At 39.5% G+C, this 23,886-nt stretch overlaps 1 protein-coding gene across 1 annotated transcript in view; it reads right to left on the reverse strand.

The window, feature by feature from the left end:
* LOC137048825 (copine-8) overlaps nucleotides 1–23,886 on the reverse strand; it is a 180,814-nt gene that overhangs the window by 112,120 nt on the left and 44,808 nt on the right. Inside the window, exons 2-4 of the mRNA XM_067427123.1 lie at nucleotides 14,150–14,190; nucleotides 3,836–3,882; nucleotides 3,109–3,212 (exon numbers count right to left, since the gene is read on the reverse strand). Of these exons, the coding sequence (XP_067283224.1) occupies nucleotides 3,109–3,212; nucleotides 3,836–3,882; nucleotides 14,150–14,190 (192 nt within the window). The remainder of the gene's footprint in view (nucleotides 1–3,108; nucleotides 3,213–3,835; nucleotides 3,883–14,149; nucleotides 14,191–23,886) is intronic.

The raw sequence follows: 23,886 nt of genomic DNA on the forward strand, positions 1-23,886 counted from the left end.
TGAGATTGTCCAGCTAGGATGTCTTGTTTCACAGGAGGATAAATATAAGGAGGCATAAATGCCAAATTCCCTTAATCATTTATCACAATGAGTGAAACCAAAAAATATAGTTCTGATGTGCAGCAAAAGATTGTTGAGCTTCACAAAATAGAAAGACGCTGTAGGAAAATAGCTAAAGCATTGAAAATCTCCATTTCCACCATCAGGGTAATAATTAAGAAGCTCCATTTAACTAAAGATATTACGAATCTGCCTGAAAGAGGATGTGCGTGTATATTGTCCTAATGCATGGCGAAGAGAAACGTTTGAGTGCACAAAGACTCTCCAGGGATCACAGATGGAGAATCGCAGAGATTAGTTGAGTCTTGGGGTCAGAAAGCCTAAAAAAAATGTAAACAACCCCTACATCACCACATGTTGTTTGGGAGGGATTCAAGAAAAATCATCCTCGCTCATCCAGAAACAAACTCCAGCATATTCAGTTGTTAGACACGACTGGAAAGTCAAAAGAGACCGGGTTCTGTGGTCAGGATGAAACTATAAAATAGCTTTTTGGCAGCAAATTTACCAGATGGGTTTGGTGCAAACAGGGATAAAAAAGTACCCCATGCCCACGGCTAAAAATACCACTGGATCTTTAATGTTGTGAGCCATTTTTTTTGCTGGAGTTCCTGGACATCTTGTTCAGATACATTGTATCATGGATTTTAGCAAATACCAAAAGATAAAAAATCTAAACCTGATGAATTCTGCTAGAAATCGTATAATGAACCGTGGTTGGATCTCCCATCAGGACAACAATCCAAAACAAACATCAAAATCCCACTCCCTGCCATCCCACTTTCCTGACATGAACCCTATAGAAGATGTGTGGCTGAACTGAAGAGAAGAAGCACTAGCATGGAGCTGGGAATCTGAAGGATCTGGAGAGGTTCAGTATGGAGGAATGGTCTCTGATCTCTATTCAGGTGTTCTCCAAACTCATCAAGCATTATAGAAGAAGACTCGGAGCTGTTATCTTGGGAAAAGGAGGTTGCAAAAAGTATTTAATAAAAGGGTACCAACAATTGTGGTCAACATGTTTTGGAGAAAAGCATTAATTTTAATTAATTAATTTTTGATTTACCCCTCATTTTCAATTATTTTACTTCAATGAAAGGGTTAGATTTTTGTGAATTTTTAAATAAAAGATCAAAGGGATAAACAATGCAGATTTATTTTTACAGACATATTTGATCATATTTACCAGAGGTACCAACAATTTTGACCACGAAAATATATATATATATATATATATATATATATATATATATATATATATATATATATATATATATATATATATATATATATATATATATATATATATATATATATATATATATATATATATATATATAGATATATATATATATATATATATATATATATATATATATATATATATATATATATATATATATATATATATATATATATACATACTGTGTTCCATATTACTATGTCAGAGAGGTTTGGATAATCTCAGAGAGGTTTGTTAAATACTTTGCCAGGTCTAATTTGGTAAATAGAAACCCTACTTAAAGAGGTTGTTCACCATTATTAAGCAAGTCAAAGTTCTCATGCAATATGGGGAGGAAGAAAAACCTTTGTGAAGATGAAAAGCATGAGATGGTGCAATGTTATGCAAAAGGCTTGAAAACAATGAATCTTATGTACAAAGTTAATAAATCAAATGTTTCCTGTCAAACCATCATAAGATTTGTGAGTAGTTTACAGCACAATATTTTTTTTTAAATAAATTAAGCCAAAAATAATACATAAAAAGAAACAAATTCTAATAGCCGCAGTGCCAGCATAACTAAATCAACAATAACACCTCATTTAGCCCAGACAGCGAGCAACATCATTGTTTTTGCATAATCTATGTAATTTTAATAGAATATTTTTTAACCCATAAATGTATGAATGTTTCACCATCATTACCAATCACCATAACATATTCAGGTCTTTAGAGACCCGCCTCTATATCTAACATGGATGGATTTAGAACTGCCACAACAGTATAAAACTGTCCTGATATTTTAATATAAACTCCAACAGAATAAAATAAAGCATTTGGAGCTTAAAAGGGTTTCATTTGAGCAGATGCTTTTTACCATTATCAGGGTCGTCATCAGAGCTCATTTCCCAGTACATTCAACATCTGGCTCATATTCACAGTCCCAAACATGTTCTCATAACTAATGCTTTCACCGTCTTCAAAATCAATATTTTGATCGCTGACAGCTTCTGCACCAGATCCACCATCAAGTGACAGTGACACCAATATTTGATTACGTTCAGTTCTTGCTTCGCAATAAATTGCTGAGCCATTTCAAATTTTGCTAATGATACTTAGTGTATTCATTTGTTTTATGCCTGTGGTAATTATGAGTCATCATTGTGTATCAGACATTGCCAACTTGAGGAATAAAGGTGAATTGCACTTATTGAGCCAACAGAGATCCACAGAAATATATACTTACACTATTACATACCCCGGGTCGCCAGTGACCCTATACACTTTTGACAAAAACAGTTGAAAACAGACATTCTTTTATATTTGCATTTGTTTTCTTGTTATGTTGCTGAATAGGGTGAAGATTACTAAGAATGTTGATATCTAATAAAAAAATAAATAAAAAAATAAAGGTTTAAAAAATGGCAGCAGCTATTTGCACTAAGTGTAAATAGAATCTAGTTGCTATTTACACTAAATGCAAATAGCGATAGATGCTATTTACACCGTGTTAATAGCAACTATTTACGCTCATTGAAAATAGCATATGTTCTTAATTATAATTGCTATTTACACTAAGTGCAATGTAAGTTGTTTTGAATAAAAGCGTCCTCCAAATGCATAAATGTAAATGTATTTGTATGACAGCCTGGTCAAAATGTTGCCCCAATAAAACAATTCACTCCAAGTACAACCACACAATATGCCAGCACATTTTTTATAATATTTGAGTAAAGGAACATGAACATGTCCATTTTCTTAGCCCGGACACTTTTAGCCATACTTTAAATGCAGCCAAAGCTAAAGAAATATATATTGATACTTACAGATCAAACCTTATGTTCTGTCTTTCTTCAAAGAAGTAGTCCAATAGGAATTTGCGCACAAAATCTGGGTTCAAAGTGTTATCGATAACTTCCGTCCGCCCAAACTGAAAAACAAAGTAAGGTCGATTGAAATGATTTCAACATATGATCAATATATTTCTTATTTGAATGCACCCTATTAACAACAGGGTTTTCTTTTTCACATTTTTATGTTCTAAATTAAAGTTTTCAATGTTTCCTGCATTTACTGCCTACCCTTTGCTACTTCCTTCAACATATTTTATATGGAGGTCAAAAAGGCACATGAAAGTGTTGAGAGGTGCGTTGAAGCTGACACTAGCGTTGACACTAGTCTTGTAAAAGGGACTTAACGTTTAATTAGCCAACTTGAAAAGTGGGCTGGAGGTGTCTTGATATAAGCGTGGGTGAGAATGCTATTACATCCCCTGAGTGGCTTATCATATTTCGCCAGCTAGTGATTGAAGTTAATAAAGACGCAGCCTTCTTAATAGGGATTTAGAGAGCCTGATATTTCCTATGATTAGCTGGCAAGGCAAAAATGTGAATAACTGATAGACACAGAAAAAATAAGAGAGCCAAAAATAATTGAGATTATTATTCTGAGAATATTCCAACCCCACATTTACATGTATGAATATTTATGTGACCAAAGGTCTGCCAGGCCCTTCAAGGGGTCGACACGACTAAGCCAAATTGTTTCGCTCACCTCCCGCCACTCTTTGTTGCCAATGCCTTGGGTGTACAGCACACAGACTGTGGAGAGAAAAGCGAGAGAGAGAGAGATTGGGTTACACAAAGGCAGAGAACATTTCAAATGCCAGAAGACCTTTGACATTCTTAACTCAGATGCACTTTGTGTAGTGTGTAATCTTGTGGTCTACTGTGTTTGAAGAGAAATGGCTTAAAACCTGAGTAATGGAATGCGATGAGATAAAAATCTCACTGGATGCTACAAAGCTGCCATTTTCAACTCACCCCCACGTCGTTCTAAACCTGTATTACTTTCTTTCACAAAGAAAAAAGATATTTTGAAGAATGTTGGTAATCAAGCAGTTTTAGGATCTGCTAAATTATTAAATGTAGTGCTTAGTATAGGACTTCCATTGTAAAGAAACTATTAAAAAAGAAAACACTAACACATTCCTCAAAATATCTTATTTTGTGTTTCACAGAAGAATGAAATTCATAGACTGTTTGAATGTCATGAGGGTGAGTAAATGATGGGACCATTTTAATTTTCAATCATTTTAATATGACAATAATATTAACATAATATTAACCACTAAAGGGACAGTTCTTTATAAAAAATAAAAATAAAAAAAGTAGTCTATTTACATAAAGTGCAAATAGGCTGCCTTGATGGCAGAGGCTATTTAGACTAGCTTAGGCCATCAATGTCTGATTGAGCCCCAGTGTTTGACACGAGCGAACCAAGTTTAACTTTTTCCAAACTCATTCTTCTCCCTTTTCCCATAGCCTATCAGCTCAGAGAGGTGTTTGTTTTAAATAAAATGAAGAAAATATTCTAAAAGTGGAAATAAAATGCCTAATGGGTATTTAATAATGACATAAAGTGTTTAATGCTTTCCCCGCAAAACACAGAGTTTTCCGCTATTTGTGGGAAAAAGGGTTTCTGTGCCAATCACAAATTTTTCTGTTATTTGTGAGAAAACGCTTCCCCGCCAAATACATAATTGTCCCTGTTTTCACTGTTAGTCGCTGGGGGGGGGCCTATTACACATCTTCTGAATGAGTACAGAATCTCCTGATCAAAACACAGATGAAGAAGGCGCCGTAAATCAAGATCATATGTAAGCAAATGCATATGCAAAATAGCATGATCATTAAAGGGGGGGTGAAATGCTGTTTCATGCATACTGATCTTTTTACACTGTTAAAGACTTGGAATCCCATACTAAACATGGACAAAGTTTCAAAAGTTAAGGTGGACGTTTGATGGGAGTATTTCTTTGTCAAAAATACTACTTACGGTTAGTCATAAGTTTCGGCAAGTTTTTTGCGATCATGCGTCCCCTTTGACGCTAATGGGGGTGGAATTTCCTTGTATGGGCCTTACGGACAATTCTACCGGAAGAGCGTGAGAGAGAGAGAGCGAAAGTAACAGGCTACGCCCATCAAAGCGCTGGCTCGTAGGCTGCGCTGCACAGGTGATGTGCACAATTAACAATGACATCAAAAAGTGCGTTTTTGGTTGCTAGACCAAGACAGTCCTGCACAGATTCCCCAAAAACCCCGCGGTAAGGCAACAGTGGATGGAATTTGCTTTTCCGGATCAGCAACTGAGTTGCGCGAATGTTTATATCTGTTCGCTGCATTTCGGTGCCGACTGTTTCATAAACAAGGCCCAGCTCGACGCCGGATTTTCCAATCGCCTAATGCTGAATGATGGAGCAGTCCCAACGATAAAGGTCCCAACGTTAGAACCGCGGGCGGTGAGTTAGACTGCTTCAAATGTCTGTGTTTTTGCCTATGCTCATCAAGTAGCCCAAACATGATCACGTTTAGTTACTATATATATTACTGTATATAGAAATTGATCAATGGAGGATGCAATGTGTAGTGCGTGTACATTTGTTTAGCTGGCCACTATATGTGTAACTTTATGTTTGTTTATTGTAAAAGCACTCCAAACAACAATACACAAAGAGTGGGGAAATATGTTGAACTAAATAAGCACACTTCTTCATTCAAATGCGCTACTATTCCGTGTCTTTCTATGTAAACACTAACTTAGCCTGCCATGCAAAACCAGTCCGCTTAATAACGTTACAATTATCTACACAAACCACGCGTAAACACACACACACACGTGCACAACTGCACTTCTCACATGTACACCTCAAAGACAAAAATACGACGATATAATTCAAGTATAAATATGTAAATAACACAAGTCGCTAAGCATATTATATAGTTAGTGTATAACTTGTACCACATAGAGACGTCCTGCTCTAGTCGTTTTTACTGCTGCTCCTGTTCAACTGCAGCCTCTGGGTCTGATTCCGGATTATAGATGTATGGCTGTATCTGATTAAAAGCCATATTTTTATTTTGAATAAAGTTTTTCCCGCTGTTAGGGATGACACAGCTTTACGACGCACTCGACTCAACACAATAGCAGCAGCGCGCATACGTCATTATTTAGCTCCGCCCACACGATACGCCCCCACCCGCTCGGCTTTTTTCGGAAAGACTCGGAACAGCGCATCTTTCTTATATAATTATTAAAAAAATAAAGACTTTTCGGAGATATGCAGGATGCAATGCTACTCTATAGGTACTCAAGATTGACATGACACTGACTGAAACTGAGTGTTTCACCCCCCCTTTAACATTAGACATATAAATCGAAACTATCTAATGTTACTGAATGAAAAATCGACCCAGGACAAGCTACAGGACTGTGTAAGCCTTAGGGGTGTTGATGGACTTAAACTCTATCTGTGTTTGATCTTCGTTCTGAATCTGATCTGGAAACAGTCTTTCAAAAAAAAAAACATGATTTTCTCAGCTTTTTGTTTAAAATGTTGCTTTGTTTATGAAACGTACCCAAATTCAAGTGTTGATAAAAAAGGAATCCATGAAGCTAGAATAAAACACTTTGTTTTTTTTTGTTTTTGTAAAAGAGGGTCAGCTCTTCGGGGTCAGATATATTGCATGATAAAACAAAATATTCTATATGGGCTATTACATTTTTGTGAAAATGGTCAAAAACCCTGGAGGTGGCTGGCAACTTTTTTTTTTTTTTACGCTGGCAGGGAACGAGTTAATGATTATTTAACTGGCCTATAATTGAAATTGAATATGGGGTCTTCATATGGCTCGTTTCCACCAAGCGGTGCGGTAACTGTCTACGTCACTCTCACGCAAAGAAATCGACACAAAATGTAAACAAAATGGACGACATAGGGCAGATCTTGTTCTTTATTCTTGGCATGTATCTGGTGTCACAAGAAGTCGACAAGCTTTGTTTGAACCAAGGCTGCAAGGACAAACACAGCGAAAAAGCATGCACAAGTGACGATTCTCTGACAACCAATCATTGTTCTGCAGTGAGTCTAGCCCCACCCTTTAGTATCGGACTACTGTGTGTAGGAATTGTAGGCACGGACACAAATTAATCTTTCAGATGATTCATTCAAACATAATTCAACACAAAACCCAACTCTACATTCCAGGGCCCAGTTTATGGCAGGATCTCTTTTTTCCCATAACAGTGGACAAAGGTTTTCTACATTTTGATTGGATCTTGGTGGACTAAAATCCAATGTCATCAGATAAAGATGCTAGCACAACAGTCAGACACCTCTTAGAGGCCAAGAAGAAGACCTCTGGTACCAAGCCCAGGAAGGACAGGACTTCTCATTGGTCCGCATGCAGTTTCTGCGAGAAAAAGCGTCACCTGCGAGACACACCGGTCTTGAGTCATCTCATGAGGGAGCTTGGTAAAGGATGAGAGAGGACTAGGCCTGGACTTTACATTGAGTTTTGTTTATGTTTTATTATGTGTGTGCGGGCAGTCGTCCGCAAGGGGCTGCCCGCGTTACTTTCGTTTTGCTTATTGTTTTGAATTAAACGCTGTTAAACATTCGCTGGTTCCTACCTCCTTCCTTCCCATATTTATGAACTTTGTTACATTGGTGCCAAAACCCGGGAGGAGTTCGAGCAGCGCGGATGGAGAAGGACCACGAGTGGCTGCCCCGAGGCGGTGATGCTGGAGCGATGGGACGGAGAGACCGGAGAGCTCGCTGCCATGCCCCTGGGTCGACGTGGGGTAGCGGCTGTCCTGGAGGGAGCGGAGGAGTCGGCGGTGTTCGCCGTGGGCCGGAGCCTGCTGTTGTCCGCCATAATGGGAAGGAGCAGGGAGCACGGGACTCGCTGCCGACTGCCCTCAATCGGAGAAGCCACCGCCAGCCGCCAAGGGCAGAGTAGGATCAGGCGGTCCACCGGGTGTCTAGAACCATCGCATGGTACTGCGAGGAAGAGCCTCTTAGCTGGTGAGGGCCAAGCGGCAGTGGGTCAGGGAACTGGACCAGAATTTTTTTTCCTCTATTCACTCTCTCGTCCTGTCGCTCTTTCTTCGTCGCCCGTTTCTCTCGTCTCGTCTCGTCCATACCCCAGACGCGTGAGATGCAGAGATTGGGCCCCCCGCAGGGGAGAAGGCACCATCTCGGGTGTACCCCCCGGCCTGCGAGGAGTGATGGGGGTATGTGGCAAGGTGGATGAGCGAGAGAGATGGGAGGAGTGAGCGACACCGTGATTGCGAAAGAGTATCACCTGCGAGCCACACCGGTCTCGAGTCCTCTCATGAGGGAGCTCGGAGGCATTTAAAGACGAGCGACACCAGTCAAGGACAAGAGAGGACCAGGCCTGTATTTATGTTTTGTTTACATTTTGATGTGTGTGTGCGGGCAGTCGTCCGCGAGGGGCTGCCCGCGTTACTTTTGTTTTGTTTATTTTTATTTGATTAAAAGTCTTTGAATGTTCACCGGTTACCGCCTACTTCCTTCCCATCTACGAACCTCGTTACAGTGTTTAACTATTTTGTGGATATTATTACCCACTGCAGAGTTGATAGTTACGGCCCGTTCAAATGAACGCTGGACGAGTCATTTGCTCAGTCGTGAAATAGACTCTTTAAAAGACGGTCTAAAAAGACGGAAGGGTGCCAAAAAGGGAGTAAAGTATAGTTTGGAATTAGAGTACCATTCACAAATTTTGACAATGGAATCTGCGGAATGTACAAAACTGTACTGAACAGTACCACTAGGTGGAAATGAGCCAATACATTTATACACAGATTTCATGTGCAAATTAATGCATAGAGTTAGTGAATGTGACCCAATGTCCAAGAGCTGTGGGCAGAGAAAGATGGCTACAGAATGTGTGTGTGGAGTGTGTGTGTGTGTGTGTGTGTGTGTGTGTGTGTGTGTGTGTGTGTGTGTGTGTGTGTGTGTGTGTGTGTGTGTGTGTGTGTGTGCGTGCGTGCGTGCGTGCGTGCGTGCGTGCGTGTGTGTGTGTGCGTGTGCGCGTTTGTGCAAATAAATAACGCCTAAGGCACAACTACTGAAACATGCAACAGACAGTGGCAAAACAATTCTTATAACTGAGTGTCTGTACATTTTTCTATGTGTGTCATGGTTAATGGTAACACTAAGAGACTGGGCCAACAGTACTCAGCATAATTAAGATGGGGGCTCAGCACAAGTGCCCACTTGCATGAATGCAAGGACCCTGTCAGCGGCCCAGGAAGACCTGACGTCTATCCAGTCCAGCTGATCATGATCAGGACCAGTAAGAAAAGAAATGGCAATACCATGAAAATAAAAAGACACTTACAAAAGGTCACGCATAGCTACAGCAATGCATGAAAGCGAAACAGGTGGACTAGTGGACAAACAAATCTGAAAGAAAAGAGAAAGCAGGCAAGAAAAAATGAAGCAGGACAGTAAGACAAGTACAAGCAACAGAAGTATGGAAATCAATACATATAATGACAATAATTGCAGGGTGATTGAAAGCAGAGCTGCTCACTGTTTGTGTTACCCACACACACACAAAAGGAAACATTAAAGATGTTCAGCGATCATTGTTCTTGTTATTGTCCTCTCTCCTGTTTGCCAGTAAATACACCTGATCAATAAATACAGAGTGTTTTCAAAGATTTTATGTCAGTTTTGAGTGAATATAGTAAAATATAATAAAGTATGCAGGAATGTAGCAAATGAATGGGTGATTGAGTGAATGAATAAGTAACTAAGCAAGTCAATAAAGAAATGGTTGAAAAAAGTGAGTAAGAAGAAAAGTGATAAAAAGATATAAAAACTGTGAATGAGAGAGGGAATAATTGTGGAAATATATGAATAATTGAATGAACGAATGAACAAATGAATTAATTGATGGAAAGGTTAAGTAGTTAATGTGTAAATGAACAAGAAGGTAAATGAGTGTGGGTTCAAATAGAGAAAATAAATGTATAATCAAGGGAATAAATGAATGAGAGAATGAAAAGATAATTTTAAAGTAAAGAGTTAGTTAAAGAATAGGTGTGTTTGAGCCTATGAATGATTGATTCAATGAGTGGAAGGGTGAGAGAGTGAATGAAGGAGTTCATAAGCAAGTGAAATAATGAATGAATAAGTGATTGAATAATTAAGTGATTGTTGAATAAATGAGTCAAAGTGAGTGAATGCAAATGTTGCGTGATGAATGAGAAAGTAAATGATTGATTGAATGAGTGTATGAACAAGTAAATACAAATTAATGAATGCATATGTTAACGTGAATGAGTGAGAAAGTAAGTGAATGAATGTGAATAAATGCTGAGTCAGTGAATGATTAAGAGAGTGTCTGGATTGAGTGAGTGAGTGAGTGAGTGAGTGAGTGAGTGAGTGAGTGAGTGAGTGAGTGAGTGAGTGAGTGAGTGAGTGAGTGAGTGAGTGAGTGAGTGAGTTACTGAGTGAGTCAATAAACAAGTGTAAATGAATGAGGTCATGAGTGAGTGAGTGAGTGAGTGAGTGAGTGAGTGAGTGAGTGAGTGAGTTACTGAGTGAGTCAATAAACAAGTGTAAATGAATGAGGTAGTGAGTGAGTGAGTGAGTGAGTGAGTGAGTGAGTGAGTGAGTGAGTGAGTGAGTGAGTGAGTGAGTGAGTGAGTGAGTTATTGAGTGAGTCAATAAACAAATGTAAATGAATGAGGTAGTGAGTGAGTTACTGAGTGAGTTACTGAGTGAGTCAATAAACAAGTGTAAATGAATGAGGTAGTGAGTGAGTGAGTGAGTGAGTGAGTGAGTGAGTGAGTGAGTGAGTGAGTGAGTGAGTGAGTGAGTGAGTGAGTGAGTGAGTGCGTGAGTGAGTGAGTGAGTGAGTGAGTGAGTGAGTGAGTGAGTGAGTGAGAGTGAGTAAGTCAATAAAAAGTGAAAATGAGTGTGTGAGTAAATGAGTGAGTGAGTGAGTGAGTAAGTCAATAAAGAGTGAAAATGAGTGTGTGAGTAAATGAGTGAGTGAGTGAGTGAGTCAATAAAAAAGTGTAAATGAGTGAGTGAGTGAGTGAGTGAGTGAGTGAGTGAGTGAGTGAGTGAGTGAGTGAGTGAGTGAGTGAGTGAGTGAGTGAGTGAGTGAGTGAGTGAGTGAGTGAGTGAGTGAGTGAGTTACTGAGTGAGTCAATAAACAAATGTAAATGAATGAGGTAGTGAGTGAGTTACTGAGTGAGTTACTGAGTGAGTCAATAAACAAGTGTAAATGAATGAGGTAGTGAGTGAGTGAGTGAGTGAGTGAGTGAGTGAGTGAGTGAGTGAGTGAGTGAGTGAGTGAGTGAGTGAGTGAGTGAGTGAGTGAGTGAGTGAGTGAGTGAGTGCGTGAGTGAGTGAGTGAGTGAGTGAGTGAGTGAGTGAGTGAGAGTGAGTAAGTCAATAAAAAGTGAAAATGAGTGTGTGAGTAAATGAGTGAGTGAGTGAGTGAGTAAGTCAATAAAGAGTGAAAATGAGTGTGTGAGTAAATGAGTGAGTGAGTGAGTGAGTCAATAAAAAAGTGTAAATGAGTGAGTGAGTGAGTGAGTGAGTGAGTGAGTGAGTGAGTGAGTGAGTGAGTGAGTGAGTGAGTGAGTGAGTGAGTGAGTGAGTGAGTTACTGAGTGAGTCAATAAACAAATGTAAATGAATGAGGTAGTGAGTGAGTTACTGAGTGAGTTACTGAGTGAGTCAATAAACAAGTGTAAATGAATGAGGTAGTGAGTGAGTGAGTGAGTGAGTGAGTGAGTGAGTGAGTGAGTGAGTGAGTGAGTGAGTGAGTGAGTGAGTGAGTGAGTGAGTGAGTGAGTGAGTGAGTAAGTCAATAAAAAGTGAAAATGAGTGTGTGAGTAAATGAGTGAGTGAGTGAGTAAGTCAATACAAAGTGAAAATGAGTGTGTGAGTAAATGAGTGAGTGAGTGAGTGAGTGAGTGAGTGAGTGAGTGAGTGAGTGAGTGAGTGAGTGAGTGAGTCAATAAAAAAGTGTAAATGAGTGAGGTAGTGAGTGAGTGAGTGAGTTACTGAGTGAGTCAATAAACAAGTGTAAATGAATGAGGTAGTGAGTGAGTGAGTGAGTGAGTGAGTGAGTGAGTGAGTGAGTCAATAAACAAATGTAAATGAATGAGGTAGTGAGTGAGTTACTGAGTGAGTGAGTGAGTGAGTGAGTGAGTGAGTGAGTGAGTGAGTGAGTGAGTGAGTGAGTGAGTGAGTGAGTCAATAAAAAGTGCAAATGAGTGTGTGAGTAAATGAGTGAGTGAGTAAGTCAATAAAAAGTGAAAATGAGTGTGTGAGTAAATGAGTGAGTCAATAAAAGTGTAAATGAGTGAGTGAGTGAGTGAGTGAGTGAGTGAGTGAGTGAGTGAGTGAGTGAGTGAGTGAGTGAATAAAAAGTGTAAATGAGTGAGTGAGTGAGTCAATAAAAAAGTGTAAATGAGTGAGTGAGTGAGTCAATAAAAAAGTGTAAATGAGTGAGTGAGTTAGTGGGTGAGTGAGTGAGTGAGTGAGTGAGTGAGTGAGTGAGTGAGTGAGTGAGTGAGTGAGTGAGTGAGTGAGTGAGTGAGTGAGTGAGTGAGTGAGTGAGTGAATAAAAAGTGTAAATGAGTGAGTGAGTGAGTCAATAAAAAAGTGTAAATGAGTGAGTGAGTGAGTCAATAAAAAAGTGTGAGTGAGTGAGTGAGTGAGTGAGTCAATAAAAAAGTGTAAATGAGTGAGTGAGTGAGTGAGTGAGTGAGTGAGTGAGTGAGTGAGTGAGTGAGTGAGTGAGTCAATAAAACAACTAAACTAGTAGTTTTTAGTGAGAGTACGCTTTGAAGTGTACTTCCATAAACTAAACTAAAAGTCCTACAAGAATTAAAATGGTAAACTACTAGCGTACTTATAAGTTCAAATCAGTACAAATGAGAAATGTAGTTGTGAACTAATTTTGCACTTAAAATTTTACTACACTTAAACATACTTTTATATACTAAAATTGAACCAATTTAGTACCAAACAGTATTAAAATAGTACACTTGCATGTTTACTACTATATTAGTATACTTACATAAAGCATACTTAAAAATTTACTTAACTATGCTTAAATGTCGCTATTGATCAATTTAACTTTTTCTTTCTTTCTTTCTTTCTTTCTTTCTTTCTTTCTTTCTTTCTTTCTTTCTTTCTTTCTTTCTTTCTTTCTTCTTTCTTTCTTTCTTTCTTTCTTTTTTTCTTTCTTTCTACAAGCAAATGAATGAAGGATCGATCAGTAGGTGAGTGATTATAAATAATTGCAATTCTAAATGAAAGTTTTGGAGGAGTGAGTGATATAGGAAATAAGTGAGTAAGTGGTACAAGAATGTGTAATGAAAGAAAATATAATGAAGTATCATTGATAAGAGTGTGGTGAAACCTGAAGGCTGTTGCCTGAATGAGGAGGTTTTTGAATTTGGTTGTGTGGTTTTGATTGTGTCCATAAAATTCCACTTATGAAAAGTATTTGAGAGTCGGCCATTAAAATAAACTAATTCGTTAAAACTAACAGGGGAAAAAAATAATTATGAAATCTTAAAAAAACAAGTATCATCCCTTGGACAGCTCTCCTCGCCTTCGCTTTTGAATTTGGATTACTCTGATATTGTGACATTTAGATTTTCTCTTCAGAAGGACTTCGTGGAGTTGAAGGCAAATATTACAATAATCAGGGCCGCCCACGATGTGTCTATATCTGAGGCCGTGCCACATTCAGATCTGAAACTGGAGGCTTTACTTCACACAATCAGCGCGAAAGAACGCAAACAGAAAGCAGTGAGTCATGTGGTTGTGTAAGCTTTCAGACGGTGTAGAAAGTCCCCTCTTAACAAGGCTGAGAGCAGTTGATCGTACTGCTGTACACCAGGTTATAGTAAGTCATGGCATGATAAATCATTCCGAATCTTTACGTTTAATTAGCATATTTCACAGTACAGCATGCGTTTGTGCAACAGTTATAAAAAAGGACAAGAAAGATATTCTTACTTGGATCTGATTTGGAAAACGTGTCCCTGTCGAGCAGGTTTCTGTAAAAGGAAACATAAACAATTATAATTATGCAGGAAGAAAGTATTGAGGAGTAAATGGAGTAAAAGAAGTATTGTGTAGGAAATTGTGTTTTTACATGCATAACTCACAGACTACACACACTGATCAGGCATAGAATTATGACCACCTTCTTAATATTTTGTTGATTCCCCTTATTTGTTCACTTGTGTTTCTGCCAAAACAGCCCTGACCCGACCGAGGAATGGACTCCACTAGACCCCTGAAGGAGTGCTGTGGTATCTGGCACCAAGATCTTAGAAGCAGATCCCTTAAGTCCTGTAAGTTTCGAGGTGGGGCCTACATGGATCGGACTTCTTTGTTCAGCACATCCCACAGATGCTCGATTGGATTGAGATCTGGGGAATTTGGAGGCCATGTCAACACCTCAAACTTGTTGTTGTGCTCCTCAAATCATCCCTGAACCATTTTTGATTGGTGGCACACTATCCTACTGAAAGAGGATAGGGAACACCGTTTCCACACAGGCCAGCCTTCGCTCCCTACGTGCATCAATGAGCCTTGGCCGCCCTGTCGCCGGTTCACCACTGTTCCTTTCTTGGGTGACTTCTGATAGATACTGACCACTGCAGACCAGGAACACCCCACAAGAGCTGCTGAGATGCTCTGGCCCAGATGTCAAGCCATCACAATTTGGCCCTTGTCAAACTCGCTCAAATCCTTACACTTGCCCATTTTACCTGCTTCTAACACATCAACTTTGAGAACAAAATGTTCACTTGCTGCCTAAAATATCCCATTCACTAACAGGTACCGGGATTAAGAGAGAATAAATGTTATTCACTTTACCTTTCATTGGTCATAAGGTTATGCCTGATCGGTGTATATACCCGATACTTTTTCATAAGAGAATATTTTGTATTTGGAAAAAAGTTTTCTATTAATAGATTTAAAAAGAGAAGGACGAAACTGGACATTCCTTGTTAAAAGAACATTTTTATACACAACAAATTGTACCTAATTGCACACACGAGCACATCTCAAAGTAATAAAAAATAATAATTATAATTATATATACATTTATGTAAATTGTTATGTAAAGTGTTATGTAAAGTTATGTAGAGTATTAAGATTAATACTCAAATATTGGTCTATTCTTGGTTCAGATATATGAATATTTATAAACATAATTAAATCGTTTTTTTTTTTGTTTTGTTTTTTGCTTTATTTGATCCTCAAATGTTTAGCTGCCTGTAAGGGTTAAGATAATTAATTTTAAAAAAACAATACAAACAGTAATACTTTGAAATATTATAACAGTATAAAATAAATGTTTTTCTGTTTTAGCATTGTTTTTAAATGTATTTTATTCCAATCCTATTTTATGAATTTTCTTTAGAGTCACATGATCCTTTGGTGCCATTTCTGGTGCCAACAACCTATAGATAAAATTAATATTTAATTGAAATTTAAATGGCATCAATACTTTTATATTGTATGAGAAATCGTCCTTACTGAGCATATCCGAAACAAGTGTCATCATCACAACAGCTTGTTCATGATTGAAGAAGTTAAACCATAAATTAGAGCATAACAATTGCCGTTCTCTAACATCTGACCTCGGTCTCTCTTCCAGCCTCACTTTAATAGCAAATACAAGGTGCGTCCTGACCCTCACAAGATAATTACGATGTACTAACGGAAAGTGACAGCCATAAAACATCTGGTTAACTGCAGAATGAACCACCACAATATTCACATTAAGACCAGGAGCATATAAGTCTTCAATGACATCACAGCGATGACCTCATTAACATATGACCGCTCACATGTACATGCAGTATTCATGAGCTTGGCCAAGAGAGAAATAACCTATGCTGATTTTACTAAAACATTACAACGTGTACATTTACATCTAGAAGTCTTAAAGGTACAGTATCCTGTTTAGAGAGGCTAGAATTTTTTTGGTGCACAAAATCTTGACTTATTCCGAATATGGATGAGCTAAGGTAAATGTTGAAGGTAAACTTGGCAGGCGGAGCAGGGAAGAGTGGAAGTCCTGCATCTGGGCTTTAGTAACTGTGCATTAGTGCAGGTTGTGAGATAAATGATTGTGTCAGTGGTGGGTTCTGAAAGTCTGCCCTGTCCTCTCTGATAAAATCTTGGGTTTTTCTGTTCCAAGTGGATGAAGGGATTTTGTTGAGGGACTGGAAATAAAGTCGTTCTGATCTAGAGCTTATACACAGCCGTCCCATTATGAGGACATGCTTAGTATATCCCTTGACAACCAGGACAAATCCCTGGGATTGTCAGGGACTTCCATTCAGTGTCTTATGTACTCCCCCTTTCACCTGCTCTCTATCCTAAAGGAAAATTCCAGATTATTTTCATGCATATGTGGTGCGTCGGTGGTGTTTATGGACACACCAAAATATATATTTACAGTAAATATACTTTAACAGAATTTTAGCAAGCAAGCGGGCAATAAACACGCAACAATTACAGTGAAAGAATCGCTTACCAATCCTGTTTGTGTGTTCACAAAAGTTATCTTTGTCAATGTGGTAAAAATTAAACCTGGTTACTGGTAGAATTCTTTGAGAAATACTTTATGTCTTATTTGAGTATAATAGAGGAAATTGCTGCTCTTATTTAGTCTCATCTTCCTGTCTATTGGCTTCAGAATAGCAAGCATGCTACCATATTATTTCCATATTATCTGCAGAATCATCTGCATTTGCCAAACTTTGTTGTATAAAGCCAGAGAACAATATAGTCCTGCATGCAAAGGTGGCAATTTTTGGAAAAATCTACATTTCCGGGTGTCAAATGAAATGCAAATTATTTTTTAAATTGTTTCCTTGTTTCATCTGGTCGGACTACCAAAACACTTGGATTGGATAAAAATAAGAATTGACTTTATATTTCTGTGATAATAACCAGAGACCACTTTCTGAATTATATATATATATATATATATATGATATATTGTCACATGTATAGTCTGTTTCTGTTGTGTTTGCACTTGTCACATGTTCCTTTGTTAGTTTCCCGCCACTTATCAGTCTCCTTGGTTACCCTCATTTGTTAATTCTGTTCCAGAAGTCTTGTTTATTAACTCGTTTTGGTTCCCTTTTTAAGTTCCTCTTGTGTAGTCACTCGTTGTTCTAGTCTAAAGTCTGATTTGTGGTGTTTGGTGTTCTGTTCAGTTATTCTTAAAGCTACACTGTGTAACTTTTTTAGTTTATTCTTTGCTAAAAACACTTAGTTCTTTAAAAAAAAAAAAAATGTGCTCATTAATGTATATTTACTTATTTCAAGTAATAAAGTATTCTCTAAGTTTATAATATGCCATTGAAAATACATACGGGAGAGGGGTTCCAATGCCGGTTGCCATGTTGTCCCTCCATCTTGAAAGTACATTAGCCAAAGAGGGACATACCTGTAAATTCAAGCTTCGCCTTTCGCATTTTAACACCTGATGGCACCGTGTCGAATGTGAAGAGGGGTATTGCCATGTTAATCTTGGACTTAATCGGCCACCGTAGGAGTTAAAACGAAATCAGAATTGAAAGGAACAGAAACTAATATTCCCTGCATGGATGGTCAAATACCTTTTCACCGCTAGATGGGGGAAAATATCACACAGTGCAGCTTTAAATAATAAAAGCCCATCTGTTTGGAAGTTCTGGATTTCCTCATCTCTGCTGCACTACACACACCGTGACACACACACACACACACACACACACACACACACACACACACGCACACACGCACACACACACACACACACACACACACACACACACACACACACACACACACACACACACACACACACACACACACACGCACACATGCACACACACACATACACATATATATATATATATATATATATATATATATATATATGTGTGTGTTAAACTGAACATAAATTAGAAATGTTGCTTTGGTTGAAGTACCAAAATTACTACCTATAAAATAAATCAACACTGAAAGCACTAGCACTTTAGTATGGAGAACACATATTCACTATTAACTATGACTTTTCCCTCAATAAACTCCTAATTTACTGCTTATTAGTAAGTTTAGGTATTGGGTAGGATTAAGGGATGTAGAATAAGGTCATACACAATAAGGCATTAATATGTGCTTTATAACAGCCAATATCCTAGTAATATAAATGCTAATAAGCAGCTAGTTAATAATTAATAACTGGACCTTAAAATAAAGTGTTACTACATTTTTTATCTAATTTAAGTACAAATAAATTAGAAAACACATTTATTCAAAACATTAATAAAAAACTATAAGAGTATACAAATATAATTTTAACAGATATTTTCTTGACTGAAGTACTCAAATAAGTGCTTCAACCAAAATTTTAATCTCACATTACTACTTTAAATCCTGCTATAGGCTTCCATAAGTGTAACGCTGTTTCAACACTTTTCCTGCTCATTTTTACATGTGAGAAGTAAATAGATTTATTGAAAAGAACCCAGAATGCTCCTTTTAATCTGTGATTCCGGGCAGCTGCACACATGGGGTTACATCACGTTGGGTTTCCAGTGCTTGCAGGGTCCAGTGCGCTCGATAAGGGCTTCCACCTGACATGCTAATAAAATTGACACATGCTTCAAGGAGTTTTCAGAGGAAAGGATGATAAATGTATAAAAACAGCTCTTTCTCTCAGCTGTAATTTCCAGTGGGTGGGTGAATGTTCCTGGCAATCGGACGAAGGGGAAAGACCTCAAGGACAAGAAGGCGAGAGAGAGACACACGGGCAAAGAGAAGGAGAGGGGGAGACGGGAAGAGAGTGAAGGAGAGTAAACGGAGATACACTGAGGAGGGATTTACTAATACTGTATCTGCTAATAGCTCTGTTTATTTATGTCGCTAACAACAAGTTGTACTGTGTAATTCCCAAACTTGCATTATAGCAGAGCTATCATTTAATCATTATTTGAAGAATGTTTGGAATTAGTCCTATAAAAAAATATAGCAGATCAAGTGTAGTCTGTAGGCCTATGTGAAAGCTATTTATTGTGCATTGACACTTTTTTGAGAGTGAAACTTGAAGTAAGTTGAGCCGCGTGATGCTATTGATGACTATTGAATACATTACATGCCAATTCTTTGTAATTATATAATTATAATTAGATATTTTCAGTGTAGAAGCTGCAGCTGCACACATGGGGTTACATCACGTTGGGTTTCCAGTGCTTGCAGGTTCCAGTGCGCTCGAAGGATAATAATTAAAGCGTAATAGCGTAATAGTTATCGTCCTTGGTGTTATTGGACCCTATCATGTTTAAAATTTCCAGTTACACACATTTACATAAGTTGAAGTATAATCAAAGACCAAGAATTAACAAAAAACATAGGGTGTATTTAATAAAGGCTGTACTATGTAATTTAAAGCTGCACTATGTAATTTTTCTGTCCGCTAGAGGGCGCCTAATAAGAACAAAGGCGTAGTTTGATGACAAAGTTTGAGCTCAGAATCTTGGGACATGTGGTCTTTACCTCACAGCCGGTGGAAAAGAATCGGGATAGGACTCGGGCAGAAATCAAGTTCATGGATGCGGTTATTAATGTTACTGTAATATGAAGCAGAGCAGGACCAAGTATTGAAGGAGCTGAGCAAGGCCGCTGGAGTGATTGTTACGCAATGCACAGCTTTTATTATGACGGGACACAGTCACGGGTGCAATTTCCGTTTTTCCGGTCATGAGTATGAGATAACGCAGCTCTGTTTATCATATTAGATACATTTAAGTATGTTTAAGATGATGTTATGACGTTACTCTGTGCGTTCGCTCAGTGTCTGCTGTGATTCTGATTTCGTTTTAACTCCTACGGTGGCCGATTTAGTCCAAGATTAAAATGGCTTCCAGTTCGACCTTGTCGATGAGTGTTAAAATGCGAAAGGCGAAGCTTGAATTTACAGGTATGTCCCTCTTTGGCAAATGTACTTTCAAGATGGAGGGGCAACATGGTGACCACCATTCAAACCCCTCACCTGTATATATTTTCAATGGCACATTATAAACTTACGAGAATACTTTACTACTTAAAATAAGAAAATATACATTAATGAGTACATATATTTTTGAAAGAACTAAGTGTTTTTAGCTAAGAATAAACTAAAAAAGCTTTAATAAGGATTATCATGTAGCCTATTTCATAAGGTGTGCAGAGAAGACTGAGAAGCATTTGATAACTTTATTCAATTTCTGAATATGTCCTGCCTGTTAGAACCAATATTTTAAATATAGTCAACTGTCTTTATGTTGTTTCTGCATTGATTTGGAGAGTAAATGTGAAATTATGACAATATAAAATATATTAAAAACTTTAATATGTATTATTATTGATTGACAGCAAGCCAAAACAAAAAGTTTTTCAGAAAGGAATGTTGTTCCAGGAAAAACAAAAGATGCTGATTCAAGAATGTGTTTTTCCTGAAACAACCTTCCTTTCAAAAAAAACACATAGAAGTATTTATGAAATGAGTTCAACACCCTAACCTTACTGTAACTGCTAAAATTAGACAGAAATTAAAAGAATGTTGTTTAAGACACCTTAAGGCACTTTACCATGTTTACAACAATCATGAACCATTTCTGTCTAAAAACAGGTGAAACTGAAAGAAAGAAAAAAAAGAAAAGAAAAAAAAAGAACCTTCATGCAATGTTCTGTTTATAGACCATTTCTTAACTATAATTATAATTAACTAAAACATAAAAATATATACAAATTAAATGTTAAAACCGTCAAACTAACCACAACAAACTATGTAAAATATGTGAAATACAAATAAAACGATCCAAACATGGATCATCTTAAGACAAAACAATGGCACTGACATATTGTAAGATATGTGATAAGTGCATTTTAGTCTAGGACTAGCTTAAGCCTTGTCACAAAAACAAACGAAGCTGATCCAAGAATGTGTTTTTGTGACAAGGCTTAAAGGGTTAGTTCACCCAAAAATGTAAATGATTGCAACATGACATCATGACTTTGCTTAAACACACACGCCACTTTCTAAAGGCAAAGGTAGTGTATGTCTACGCCGTGTGATTCCGCGTGTATGTCTACGCCTAAACGAAGCATCATCTCCGCATGTAAGTCTACGCCGTGTGATTCTGCCAACCTGATCTCACAGAATTAATATTTATAGTCTAATTTTATATTTTGAAGCAACTAACTCCACTCCTACCCTAAACCTACCCAGTCTCAACAATATAAAACACGTAACAGGCAAATAAATGTACAGTCACATGTATTTATTGCAAAAACGGACCAAAAAACTGTATAAAAGTATTAACTCATGTTGCATTCCAGGTCTTCTGAAGTCATACGATATCTTCATGTGAAGAACAGAGTTGATATTAATATTTTAGTCGTTGAAATGATGATCGTGCCCCTTCGTGAACAGAATACACACGCACTCGTTAATATTTCTGATTCGAATGATACACGAGACGATCGGTCGCGAGACACACCAGAGCCAATGGCATTTTACAATCAAAACAGACGTAATGACGCATTTGGTCACGAGCCACACGACAGCCAATGCTGTCCATGCTGACCTGACGTTTCTTCCGGCGGCAATATTTGAAATTTATTGTTAATCTTTGGCGGATGGACTCGATGTTCTGATCGCTTTTGGAGATTTTCTTCACACAAATCAATCGTTTGGCCTCGGAACACTTGGAATATTTGTACTTTCTCAATAAATGTGCCTGCAGTCGTATCTGCCTGTTATCCTGTTCCCTTTCGGGGAACTCGAGCTGCGTCGAAACGCTGTGAGAACGCCTCTGCGTTAATGCGTCGTGAAGCGCCTGTAGAACCATTCCATCGGAAAAAAGATCGATCGTCGCCGACGTGATGACGTCGCCGACGTGATGACGTCATCAACCGGAGACTATAAAAGGTCCGCGAACACAAACAGGAACTAGCTTCTGAGCCTTCAGCAAGCGATCTGTGTGAACCTGTCTGTCTATTTGGTGTTTTTGTCTGTCTATATCCAGAGATTTTCCACCCTTTTGTTAAATATTGCAATATATATTAACAAACAAAGAGAAAATAAAATAGATAGAGTAAAAGGGCGAGTGAAAGCAGCTTTAAGAGGTGTGTTCATCCCTGCCCACGCTACATCACGAGCGGGGATACACACTCTCTTTGTGTAGCCTGCTTGGGAGCGCAGCATGCCCAGGCAGCCCTCGAGGGGGCTGCTTGCGAGCACTGTGAGCGTATGCCACTGAGAACGCTGCGCTCCCGCCGGGCACTCTTCGAGGAGGGTGCCTCGGCTCGTGTTCCCCGCGGCTCTGGTCCCGCTGCTGCCGAGGAAGAGCGGTGGCTTCAGTCGTGGGGTTCACACATGGACTTTACAGAGGGGTTTGAGACGGGCCCAGCCTTATCTCAGCCCTCACCTGTATCGTCCAGTGTCTCGTCTCGGGGTTTGGAAGCCCGCTCTGCGGTCTCTTCCTCCCTGGGCGGGGCACCGGTGCTCCAACTATCCAGCTCTGAGGAGGTGGACGTTGAGAGCATCGCGACTGAAGACTCGCCACTTCAGTCACCCGCTAGTGAGTTGAGGTTCTCACGAGAGCTGTGGCCAGGTTAAATATAAAAATAAGAAATGACTGGCTGGCTGAAATATCTGAATCCCATCGAAATCAGAGAAAACGAAATTAGATGAGCGATTCCTGCCCTCTCGTGCAAAGCATCAACGTCCTAAGCCATTCTTCCCTGACCTGCACACCGAGGTGTCTAGGTCATGGAGGAAACAAGCGGTATCATATAGAGTGTTCAGCCCACATACATCTGCATAGAGTAATATATTTGGGCTGAGACACTATGGTTATGGGGCGATGCCGAAGATCGAAGAGACGCTTGCGAGCTATCTCTCGCCTTCAGCTGCATCGTCCCTGGCATTTCCCCTCCGAAGGAAATCGGTGCTTACCTCAGCACACGGTACCCGTCTTCCTTCGGTGCCCACAGGGGGCCGCGCTGCTACCCCGCCGCAATGTCAGGGCGCAGAGGGTCTCCGCGGGCCACCTGAGGGTGGTCCGCCCCCTCCTCGGAGGGCATGCGAGCAGTCACGTCAGGTGTTCCCTGCCGGTTCGCCGTTTCAGGGCACTGCACTCGCTGCTCAAATTACACCAGAGGCCAGCCTCGAGAGGCTGGTTCCCTTAGTTTCCCCTCCGTGGGAAGACGGTGCTTACCTCAGCATACGGTACCCGTCTTCCTTCGGTACCCTCAAGGGGCCGCGCTGCCAACCCCGCCGCAATGTCGGGGCGCAGAGGGTCTCCGCGGGCCACCTGAGGGTGGTCCGCCCCCTCCTCGGAGGGCAGGGGAAACAAAAGGACGCTGAGGGTAGTCCCCTCCGAAGGGAAACGGTGTTTACCTCTGCCTACGGTACCCGTTGTCCTGCAGCGCCCTCTGGGGGCCGCGCTGCCAACCCCGCCGCAATGCCGGGGCGCAGACGGTCCCCGCGGGCCACTCGAGGGTGGTCCGCTCCCCCTTCGGGGGGCTCCCGAGCAGTCAAGTCAGTCGTTCCCTGCCGGTCCGCCGCTTCAGGGCACTGTGCTTGTTGCTCAAAATACACCAGAGGCCAGCCTCGAGAGGCTGGTTCCCTTAGTAGATTTTCTAGACGAGTGGAAACGTCTATCAAATATATCTCAGTGGGTCCTGCAGAT

The sequence above is a fragment of the Pseudorasbora parva genome, chromosome 20, assembly GCF_024679245.1.
Source record: "Pseudorasbora parva isolate DD20220531a chromosome 20, ASM2467924v1, whole genome shotgun sequence".
Taxonomy (NCBI): domain Eukaryota; kingdom Metazoa; phylum Chordata; class Actinopteri; order Cypriniformes; family Gobionidae; genus Pseudorasbora; species Pseudorasbora parva.